At 40.1% G+C, this 12,446-nt stretch overlaps 1 protein-coding gene across 10 annotated transcripts in view; it reads right to left on the minus strand.

Annotated features, from left to right (window-relative positions):
* The window catches only part of FHIT (fragile histidine triad diadenosine triphosphatase), a 1,422,334-nt gene that overhangs the window by 176,175 nt on the left and 1,233,713 nt on the right, over window positions 1-12,446 (minus strand). For 9 of the 10 annotated variants that reach the window (XM_060633696.3, XM_060633695.3, XM_060633693.3 and 6 more), the window contains one exon: window positions 4,308-4,376. The exons of the other annotated variant lie outside the window; for it this stretch is intronic. In XM_060633696.3, the coding sequence (XP_060489679.1) occupies window positions 4,308-4,376 (69 nt within the window). The remainder of the gene's footprint in view (window positions 1-4,307; window positions 4,377-12,446) is intronic. 10 annotated transcript variants of the gene reach the window in all.

Raw genomic sequence — 12,446 nt, forward strand, 5'->3', positions numbered from 1 at the left:
CCAAGTCTTTACAGTGCAGCTGGGAACACAGGCACTGAATACTAAACTAATAAATTATTTCAAATGTGGTAACTATTAAGAAGAAAATAAACATAATAATAGAATTTCTGCAGAGAGGATAAGAGATTATCTATCTTAGATGGGTTGGGGTGATCGATGAAAAGAACTCTTCAAAGAGATGACATTTGAACTGAGATTTGGATGAAGACATGAAGTCACTTGAGGCGAGAGGCAAAGAAAACAACATGTGCCAAGGCCCTGAGGTAGGAACAAGAATAATCTGTTTGACAAAAGCAAGCGGGTAGAGAGAATGAGACTTCAGGATGCACTGAAGATGACAAACTCCCAGGGCCATAGCACTATATGAGTAACCAAGGAGGTAAAACAGAGGTTGTAGAGAAGTGACGTGCATAGTGGACTAGACAGACGATCCTGTAGAATAGTAACACTTGAGTGGTAGAAAAAAGAGGAGTAGGCCAAGAAATGGGCATATCTCAAAATCCAATGCCTTCAGTGGCCAGACACGTATCATAAACATGTGAAGCAAGTCTTGGTAAGAGACAGGGATTTGTGGGGAATGTAGGGACCTGAAGAATGCGTGACATACCTAAAAGCATTCAGACTCATTAAGAAATACTTGGCATGCAAAATAAAATACATATGAGGAGGTGAGCAGAGCCCATGGACCATCAATATGCAACAATGAACTGGAGGAAAAAGTAGGAAGCAGGCTGAGAAAGAGAAAAATCAATAGAGTATGGTCTCACACAAGTCAGAGGTGAGCTATACATGTATTTCTATGAACAACACAAAAAGTTTGTTTTATTAGTCAGTGACCCAAATGCTGTAATACTAACAACAACAAGAATACCTCACACTATTTGTTACAGAACTTGCCTAACCTAAAAATAAAGGTAATCATCCAATGGGTCAGATTTGTAAAGATAGGAATCATAGAACTAAGTGGTCCCTCCAAGGACTGGATGTAGAGGTCCACCTGAAGAATCATGGCCATCTGTGCTTGCATAGATCCAGGAAAGGGAAGCTCCACCACCCCCCCCCCCCTTCACACACACACACACACACACACACACACACACACACACACGGTACTAAAAATGTTTATCACTTTCTATCAATTTGATCTGTTGTTATGTGGCACTGGTATCTGGCTCCTTTTAGCCTAGAAGTCCCAAATCTCCCCTCCCCCAACTCCCAGAGTCACACAGAGCATTTAATACTTTTCCCACGTACCAGCCCTTCATATATTTACAAACAGGGACTCTGTCACTGTCTTCCCTCTGCAAGTTTTCCTTTCTCTAAACAAAATATCCCCACCTTCAACTACTCCCCAGATCACTGTGTCCAGACTCTGCTATCCCAATCACCTTGCTGTGAACCCTCTCCAGTTTGTCACCATCTCTCCTAAAACAGCGCCCAGGGAGAACACCATATTCTTAGCCAATTTACAACCTAAGGCTTCTTTAGGTATCATTTTCTATTTCCACAGCAGTAGGAACACAATTACATTTTATCAAGCTCAGTCTTCTGCTGTCCCTGTTCCCTACTCCCTACCCTTCATGGCAGTTTGTTTGTTGTAGTTCCGCGGCAAATGCATAATCTAGAGTGAGTGCCCCCATCAGCATAAAGAATGCTGTACCTCATCACTATATCATTCCTGATTAAGATCATTCAGTCTAATGTACATTATCTCTTGTACCAATAATGCTTGTGCAATGCTTCATGCTGCCTGTGCCACTTTCAAGACATTATCTTATTATGTACTCAAACTATATTTTTGTATAAAAAGGAAGATGAATCTGAGAAAAAGCAGTTAAAAGTAGAGAGAAAATTGGAAATCTGACCCTTGAAAAGAGTGTTGAATGGAAACATCCAATGACCTGACTTCAAATCCAAGCTCTCCATTTACCCACCAAATGCTAAGTTTTTAAAAACAAAAGTAATGATCATAAGAAGAGAAACACCTACCTATTAATAGATGCCTAGTATGTACCAATTCCTGCAATAAGCTTTTCAAGTACAGTGTGTCATATATTTCATATAATAGTCTTTTGAAGGGTATTAGCTCCATTTTAAAGATAAGAGAATTAAAAACAGAGCTTGAGTGACTTGTCCCAGGCCACAAAACTAGCAGGTGGCACTTGGGTTTAAACCTCACTCTTCTGGTGCCCGAAGTTCAATCTCTTCATAATTTCATACCACCATCTCCCTTAGTGGGTATTGTCTATACTGCATGCGACTTACTGGTTAATTGAAAAAAAGAAAAGAAGAGAACTCTTACAGTAATTCCTTCTCTTGGGATGCTTCTCCAAATAGGTAGGAGGCAGGAATATGTGCTGCCTCATCTCTGGGGCTAGAGATGCTGTGAAAGCAGGCACACAAGGGCAAAAGAGTAAGGAAGGAGAGAAAGGCCATGCACCAACCTCAGTGTTGGACATCGTGTCTCAAACTGGGCTGAAATGTAGCCCCATAGCTCCTGTCATGAATGCATTCAGAATATAAATAAGATTTCAAGGTGACAGTTCAGCCCAAGAAAACAGTGTTTTCAAGCACTTTTAATAACACTTTAGCAGTATTCACTTGTATATAAATCATGTGCTAATTTATTCATTAAAATAGCCTGTACTTGGCAACATTTTATTAACCTTAGTTTATGCTAATATGATCAGTACTCATATTTTTTTAAAAGGCATCTCTTTATAATTACTCCATAATTCTGATTTTCTTCCAACGCAAACTAAGCCCTTACTAACTCCAAGTCACATTCCACATCTAACGAAAATGAGTTCAAATTACAATATTATAGGATATAACTTTGAGAAAGCACAAATTTGGGAGAGAGACTATTCCCAAACCTAGCCGTGCATCAGAATCTCCTGGGCACTTGCTTATGCTCTCATAACTTCTGATTTCGGTATGCCTCTGCAATCTACTGGGTCAGACTCTCTAGGGATGGTATCTCTGGAGAAATGAGATTTGCAGCAACTGGTCCAAAAACTAGTACTTAGGGAAGAGTCACTAGAGCATTTCCACCCTGCACATTCCTCCTGCAGCTCTTGGAAAAAACAGGAAGCACAGTATAGTGAGGGACATCCCAAAAGCATTATCATCAGTCACCACAAAGAATCTAATAGATCCCAGAAAAATTAATTGTAAGTCTCATTAACTGATGACCCCTCAGTCTTTATTGTCAGGGTCTGGGTAGCCACTTTAATACCAGTTATTGCCAAGAAATACTATAATTTTTTTAAATGACACATAAATACAAAAAAATAAAACCCTAAAAATATAAAACCAGGTGGGGATAAACATAGGGATAGAGCCACATGATGAACAACCAAATTTTTAAAAATGTATTTTAAACATTGCTCTCCAGGGTTTAGAACAGGAGCGTCAAATAGGTGACAAAAATGGCACCTCTTTCTTCTTTGACATCTGTGGTCGACATTGTTAACCAATCACAACATTTGTCTTTGTTTCATCCAGAAAAGCCTCAAAACCCTTTCCAACCAAGCATCTTAGGGCACCACTGTCACGTGATCATTTGGGGAAAATACTTGCCCATCACTGGCTACAACAGGTAGTTAAACTGAAATTATCTTCCAATATTTTATACCAGAATAACCATTATAGGCGACGTACCCCACAGAGTGAGACAGACCCCTGAAATTTCTCAGGTACATGAGGCCCTAGGACCAGATCACCTTGTTACTTCATCTTTGTAGAGGTTTCACATTTCTGTGTCTGAACGGAAATTTCCAGAAGTCAATTAACTGCTAAAGTGTTTATGATACATGGGCAGCACTCATTCAAACCAGCTGGTTTCGGGTAACAATAATTCAAAGTTTTGCTTTGAATAAATGTTAGGAGAGACAAGCTGAGTTCCAAAGCATCTCTAAATTAAATAGTATTTGACTAAAAAAAATAATATGTGAATCAGCTTGATTTCCATTGGTTGGCGGCACTACCGATTTTCTCCTATGGAGACTCTGGGCCATATTTCCAGACAATATTTAGTGTCCTCGTAAATGATAGGGCAGAAATCACAAAGACACTTGGTTTCTGCCACATTTACTTTGAAAAGGAAAATCACTATGATTCATTTGTCTTTGATTCCCATAATGGTCATTCCTGGTTCCTTGGCTTCTACTGCCACTTCCCGAGTCATATGGGGTGGAATCCCACTTAAGACCATATATCCAGGGTGACACCTGGTTCATCAGTTTGATTTCATCATACTGACAGCCTCTGTGATCAAATAGTAAGATCAGAGAAAACAGACCCACCTCATCATAGACGCTGTCATTCCTGTGAAAGTCTCCAGCCTTCCTTGGAAGAACGTGGACGTGAACATGCTAAAAACGTTCAAGAGAAAAAAAAATGAAATGTGATTATCTCCTTGTATATTTCTAGACTTGACAGTGATGCTCCTATGAAGCCCAATTACTCAACATTGGTTCCTGCTGGATTATTTTTCAGAGGGAGATGATGTTCACCTTCAGTAACTGTATCTGAAATCTGTGGAGAACAGAGAGGCACAAAACAAGAGAGAACAACTTGGTGGCAAATATGAGAATTTGAGTGAAATGCCAGAGTGTTTTAGGGGGTATGTGGAATTATTCATAGTTGTCAGTCTTGGTTGTATTTAGCCAGTGCTTTCAAGTGACCGCATGGTTTAAAAGGTGACCATAGTTACTCTGAAAGTGACAAGAAATAAGAATTGGCTAAGAGAGAATTGCGTTAAGTAAAAAGCAAATAAATGAAGGTATTAAAGAGTGTGCACCATGTTTTAGAATCAAGGTTTCTAAATAAAAATCATATGAAAGTAATATAAATAGTCCTTACTTATTAAAGTTTTACTTACTATGGTAAGAACACTCTATGCTTAGCGTTTATCTCTTTTACTGCTCTGAATAATCCCATGAGGCAAGTTCTACTCTGACACCCACTTTGCAGATGAGGAAAGCTATTGCCAGGAAAGTCAAGGCCCCATGGGAGGCAGCAGAGTCAGTGCAGGAATCCAGGTCTTGTGACTCTTGCTCCCATGCTCTTCATGAGCGTTTTGGCTCATTCTGTGAGGCTGATCTATTAAACAGCCCGTGTCTCCAGTCTATGAAAGCACCCTGGTAATATACATAGCAATGCTATTATGCAGAGATCATGAATCAAGGCACACCGCATATCTAATTCAATATATTCTTCAAGGCTAAACTGCCATTTGAAAGTTTTACTTTCCAAATAGCCTCTATTGTACCTCTGCTCAAGTTAAACCTCATTTCTGCCCTTGAGCTATGTTCTTGTGTTTATTACAAACAGTGTGGAGGAACGTGAAAATGAAAAGCCTAAATGCAGAGAAGCTGACAAAGAATCAAACTTTGTCCCTGATCACGCCCACCCCTTCTTGATTATGGAGTTCAGGCTCTGAGCTTCCAAAGGGCTTCTGGAGAATGGGAGATTAAGTGTCTCTGTGGCTTTGCTGCAAAAGGAGGGGGAAAATGATATGCTATTAAGGCAGAGGCAGGGAAAAAGGTGGTCCAAGGTGAATGAACACAGAGAAGCTTCATGTCAGCCCCAGAGCACACTGTCCCCAAAGAAGGACATGTTATTGCCAGAATATTCTCCAGTCAACAATGAAGGCAGTCACAGATTGCTCAGCAACTGGGGCGAGTGTATACTTAAGTTACAAAGACTGTGTGAGCATAGGGAGACAAGGAGAATCAACAAATAAAGAAAAAAAAAATTGCAGACTACCCATCAAACAGTGTTAGGAGAAAACAAAGGAGGATGTGCCCAGGCTGAAATGTGCTGAAGGACACAGGCTGGCTGACTTCAAAGTGAGACCAGAAAAGTGCCACAATGTAAGGGAATAGCCCATCTTAGAAGGAGGCTTCACTCAAACCTTGCTTCCCATACCTGCAGCTCTCCTTTCCACCTTTCTTTCTTTCCCCTTTCCTTTCTTTCTTCCTGTTCTCCTTCCTTCCTTTCTTCCCTGCTCCCTTCTTATCTTCATTTCTTCTATCCATCACTCCATCCAACCACCCACGCAACATCTCCCTTGTATGTGTAATAACCAGGTATTCCAGACCAGTGTTGTGCAAACTACCCAATGCAAACCCTGGACCTACCACTTACTAGCTGCAGCCCCTGCCTCAAAAAGGCCTATATTTCCGTGTCCTCAGCTGCAGCAGAGAGTGCAACAGTCTCTACCTCACTTAGTTATTAAGAGGGATCAAAGCTAAGCCTGTGCTCAGCATGCTGTTTAGGACATAATTAGTACTCAACACATGTTGCTACAGCAGTATTACTTTTATTTATTTTTTTTATGTATTTTCATTATCATTGTTTTTAACCTTCAGACCAAGTAGAGATCACATTCAGGGACCAGATCCCATGCTAGCAAGGAAGATATTTAAGAAGCTCCTTGAATGGGGCATCGTTCTAGTTTGTCTGCTGCTAGAGCTTGTCTCTCTTGCTTTGACTGCAGGTGCTCAAATCTGAGCATGCACCTGGGCCTGGTGAGACACCAGGGCCCCAAATGTGCATTTCTAACAAACTCACAGGTGATACCGGTGTTGCTGGTTCAGGGCCACTGTCTGAGAAGCACTTGATTAGACTGTCCATCCGTTTCTTGACCTCTTTCCTGCCAAATGCGACCAGAGGCACCACAGCCACTCACTGCTTTGTCTGCCCTATTGCATTATGGAACACCAATAAGTAAATGTTCCCCTGGCTTCCTGCACTCTGGTCATCCCTTATCCTTAGGGATATGTCTGTTGTTACGCACTAATGAAATACGACTGGCTATGAACTTATTCTTTTAGGGGAGCCTCCTGGGTCCAGGTCCATCCATACCTGCTTTTCTTTACCTTCCTTGCCTAGATTTAGTGTTCAGGGCTACTCCATAAGTTCTGTTATCACCCAGTCCTGGAAATGCCATGCTTGATCATCAGTAACCACTTGGAATGTACTGTGACACTGATGACAACAAACAGCTCACTATGTAGGTGATTCTTCCCAAGGGCACAGACCTCACTCTACCCAGCCTGATATCTTGACATAAATTCTTAAGTGACAGACTGATCTCAAGGTCCTGACAACCCACTCAACTCCTCAGAAGAGGGAAATCATGATAAAGCCAGCTCAAAACCTCACTGTTGTGAAGAAATGCCATTGCCATGGCCTTCTGGTAGAAGGCACTCTGATAAAAAAACAAACAAAACCCTGTGGACAACACAGACACATCAGGATATTTTGACATAACCTGTCCTTGGTGAGTTCATATTGAGCCTTGGTGATCACAACTTACTTCTTGAAGTGCCAGAAAAACTTCTAATTGATAAAGCACTCCAAAGTTGTGCCAGGATTTATTTTTCACTAGAGTTTAAATTTTGCTAGAGTTTCAAGCAGTTTAGCTACTTGAGTTAGAAGAATACTTCAGAAAATCCATAACCTGGTCTACACCAGAAGAGTTACCATGGTCAAGTAAAATTTCACAATGTTTATTAGCATATTAAGGTATCTGAGAAGAACCACAGTATATACACTTTATTAAATATGTTCAATTGCAGCCAAGAAACTTATTTAATAATGGAGATCTCAGGTCCTTATTTATAGAATATCTACTTACATTTTCTAATAGATATTCATGCAAAAATATTTATAACCAGGTGCCATTCTAGGAACCAGGAATATAGTAATTAACAAGTCCCCAACCCCATGAAGCTACATTCCAATGGGTGATGCAGACAATAAACAAGTAAATAAATATACAATTTAATTTCAGGTGAAGATAAGTGTTATGGAAAAAATATAGTGGGCAGAGCTTAAAATTCAGAATTGGGACACTTAAAAATTTGAAGTTTGGGAAAAAAAGAAAAAGGACTAAAGTTAAGGATACACTGAGGAAAGAGACAAATCAGGAGAGGGTAAATGTTAGAACTGAGTGAGGAAGGAATTTTAAGAAGGAGGGTATAATCATCAGTGTCAGTGCTGCAAAGTGAGGAAATAAACACTTAGCTGAAAACATATTCAACATCATTAGTCATTAGTGAAAGCAAAGCCACACTGAGATATTGCTTCACACTCAACAGAATGGCAATTAAAAAAATAAAATAAAAAGCAAGACAATAACAACTGTTGGCAAGAATATAGAGAATTAAAACCTTCATACACTTTTGGCGGGAACATAAAATGGCATCAGTGCTTTGGAAAAAGAGTTCCACACTTCCTCAAAAAGTTAAACAGGGTTTTCATAGAACCCAAAATTCCATTCCTACGTATATACCCAAGAGATATGAAAACATATGGACACACAAAAACTTGCACATGAATATTTATAGAAGTATTAACCATAATAGTCAAATAGGGGAAACAACCCAAATGCCCATCAAGTAGTGAATGCATGAACAAATGTGGTATAGCCAGGTAATAGAACATGATTCAGCCATAAAAAGGAATGAAGAACTGCTAAGTCAAAGAATTATGCTAAATGAATTACAGTCCATGAGAGAAGTCATATATAAAAGGCCAGATATTGTCTGATTCCATGTATGAAATGTCCAGAATAGGCAAATCTATTGGGACAGAAAGTAAATTAGCAATTTCCAGGAAGAAAAACAAGGAGTAAGTGCTAATGGGCATGAGGTGTATTTTGGGGAAGATGAATATATTTTGGAATTAGATAGTCATGATGCTTGCACAACTTTGTGAATATTCTAGAAAAAACATGGAACTGTACACTTTAAAAGAGTACATTTTATGGTATGTGGATTATACCTCAATAAATAAAGCTGTTATTTATTTTTTTAAGTTTATTTACTTACTTAATTCTTTCTTTCTTTCTTTCTTTCTTTCTTTCTTTCTTTCTTTCTTTCTCTCGAGAACATGAGCAGGAGAGGGGGAGAGAGAGAGGGAGAGAGAGAATCCCAAGCAGGGTCTGCACTGTCAGCACAGAGCCTGATGTGGAGCCTGAACCCATGAAATGCAAGATCATGACCTGAGCCAAAATCAAGAGTTGGACATTCAACCTACTGAGCCACTCAGGAGCCCCAAAGCTGTTATTTAAAAAAACAAAACAAAACTGAAGTGGATTTAGGAGAGAGGGAAAGGTGAAGAAAGGGAGAGACATAAGAACAGAAAACTTTCCAAGGAAAAGGAGTCTTGCAAAGAAATCAATAGCAGTATCTGCAGAGGAGGAAGAAAATCACTCTTTGGGAAATACTGGTTTAAGTTTCCTAAGCCTACTAATTTCTACAATTATTATTATTATTATTATTATTATTATTATTATTATCGTTATTATCTTTAGTAGTAGAAATTGTCATTAGCATTTATTGAAAGCTCACTACATGCCAGTCCCTGGGATGATTTATATACTTTCAAGGAAGTCTTACAATACTCCCAAGAGATGGGGCGCCTGGGTGGCTCATTAGGTTAAGTGTCTGAATTCAGCTCAGGTCATGACCTCACAGTTTGTGGGATTGAGCCCTGCAAGGAGCTCTGTGCTGACAGCTTGGAGCCTGTGGTCTCCTTCAGATTCTGTGTCTCCCTCTCACTGCCCCTCCCCTGCTCATGCTTTCTCTCTCTCTCTCTCTGTGTCTCTCAAAAATAAATAAACATAAAAAATACTCCCAAGAGGTAATTAATAAATACATTTATCATTTCCAGTTGACAAAATAGACCCCAAGAGGTTAAGCAACTTGCCCAAGCTCCTGCAGAGAGTGACCAAGAGCTGAAATCTGAATCCAAGACTGCCATGACACCATCTCTTAGGAGACCACCCTGCTTCTCCCAAATATTCGTACCAGATATAAGGACAACTCTTTGCTATGGCTCTCAAGCTCCATGATTTCTCAGTAATGTCTTTGATCACATCTGCAAGTCCTTTGGGCATCAAAGAATAGAAGTGGCCTTTCCCTAGAAACTTTAATTCACTTAAAACAGTGTCATCTCCTGAGCTCCATTTTTACCTTACTCGTTCCTAGTTGGGAGCCATCCCCAATATAATATAAACTAAGTTGCTCAATGCCAAATCTTTTCTTCCACTCATGTATTAAATTTAAGTATTTTGTACCAAGCAGTAGATTCACCCTTTCCTGGCTCACACACTTGAGCACATTTTAGCTTTAAAAGCCCTGTTATCTCTAGCTTTTTCTCCAAGTGTGGGATCTGAGTTTTAATACCCTGACAACATTTTTATAAGTCCTACTTCTTTTGCACTAAGGCACTTCTCCTTCCATCCTGTTGAACACATCTACTTTACCTCATATTCACCTGAGGATGGTGGCTGTTATCATACTGGTGTCTTTTGCCCTTGTCAGAATATAGTGCAGTTTGGTTTTAAGGGATACAAGCAAGCGGAAAGGGCAGTGAAGGCTAGAAAGCTACCCTGCTCCATAACTAGGGTCCTGCCGCCACCAGCTGCTCCCGCATGGACCCCCTCCCTCAGATCAATGAGTGACCTTAGAATGCAAATCTGATTCTAAAGAATAACAAAAACCACTGCAGGTAATGGGCAGAGATACTTTTACCCTTCTAGTAAGTCCACATCCTAATCCCTGAACTCCTGCGTAAGTTGTTACATGGCAAAGGTGAAATTGGCTACAGAAAGATTAAGGTTGCTAACCAGTTGCCCTTAAAATAGGAAAAGTATGGGTGATCTTGGATATTCCACCTGGGCTCAGGGTGACCACAAGGGTCACCTTAAAAGTGGAAGAGGGTGACCATCATCAAAATTTAAAACAATGTGCTCCAAAGAATACCATCAAGAAACTGAAAAGTCAACTCAGAGAATGGGAGAAAATTTTTGTAGATCATATATCTGATTGGGCACTATATCCAGGACACATAAAGAACTATGAAAACTTAATGAAAGACAAAATTCTAACTAAAAAACAGGCAAAGTAGGAACATTTCTCCAAAGAAGATGCATAAATGGCAGCAAGCACCTGAACAGAGCCAGCAGGCCACCCTGTTAGAAGGACTTTCCTGAGAGCCAGCCTCTTTCTCTGTCTTCCCAGGAGAGGCAGATGACAATACTTCAAATCAGCACAAGTAAGATTCCCCAGCATGAAGCATGCTACTAGTTAGGGGGCCATATAATTTATTGTCTAAAGTGGGGCTTTTAAGAGTCAAAGAAGGCACTATTCACACTGCACTGGCCTGTTTAGGACAATAGGCCTAACTCTGAGCTGTTCCAAATAAACCCAGACATACGTTCACCCAAATACTAGTCATTCAGTTGGGAAGGACAATGGAGTAGCTAGATGGATATGACATCCCCTCAACCTGCCTTATAATTTCAGCTCTGCCACTATGATAAATTGGGTGACCCTGATTTTGACCCAGATTATATAGTTAAGCTACTTGAATAGGAGGGGGTGGAGAAGCCCAGAACTTCTTTTTGAAACAAAAAAAAAAAGGGGGGGAGGAGTTCCTAATTGGTGAAAACAGGATGTTTTGCCTTTTGGAAGTCTGGGAGGAGTAGGAGGTGGACATCGAAAATCTATAGTAATTTGAGAATTTGAATCTGTGGAGGAAGTGAAAGCAATGAAAGACTGGAGGCAAAATAATGGGGAGGGGACTGTGTTAACTCCTCATGCCCAGATGTTTCTCTCCACATGGCAGTCACTCTACTGCCATTCTTAGTAAAGGAAAATGGAAGAAGCCACTTGAAATGTAATTGTCTCTTGCTGTTCCTGTTTGGGCCTATTATGCAAACAGTAGGAAGATTTCTCATTTTGTTCTGTTTATTGCAGTAGGATTATAAACAGAAAGAGGAGGAGAGGTTCTTCCAGCACCTGCTTTCTTAATTGATAGTGATTTCCTTGCCCCCAAAAGCGAGTGGTTTTTAAACAACGTAGGTACTTTCTGCTGTGCAACATCACTGTTTTATAAACACCTCATGAAGACAGGAAAGGTGGTAGAACCAAGCAATAGCTCCCATTTCCTGCTTGGGGTGAACACTGCATGTCGGTCACCTTATATATTTCTTCCATTTGCAATCAAGGCTTTTATTTACAAAGACAAATGATAGAAAAGGCAAGTTTTCTTCCTGTGGGCCCTGTTTTTGTGAGCGATGGGTTACGAAGTTGTTCTCCTTTTTATCTGTTCATTTTGTTCTGAATTTTAGCAGAAGGGCTCCTTAAAACAAAGAACACAAGAGAAATCTCATATGATCCAGTGCTTGGCTTTAGAGATAAGCCACTCGTGCTTGTGGTGTAGAAGATGGGGGAAAAGTGATTGGCAAAACAGATGCATTGACACCTGCTCATGTTTGTTCAGTTCTCTGACCTGTACTTGTGAAAGAGAAATTGAAGAAGAACCTGACCATTATTTCCATGTTCTGAGCTTAAAGCCAAAAGGGAAAGACACATGCCCAGGCTCTCAGAGTGCAGTGACACTCTATAAAGCATGAGATTCCAGCA

The sequence above is a fragment of the Panthera onca genome, chromosome A2, assembly GCF_046562875.1.
Source record: "Panthera onca isolate mPanOnc1 chromosome A2, mPanOnc1 haplotype 2, whole genome shotgun sequence".
Taxonomy (NCBI): Eukaryota; Metazoa; Chordata; class Mammalia; order Carnivora; family Felidae; genus Panthera; species Panthera onca.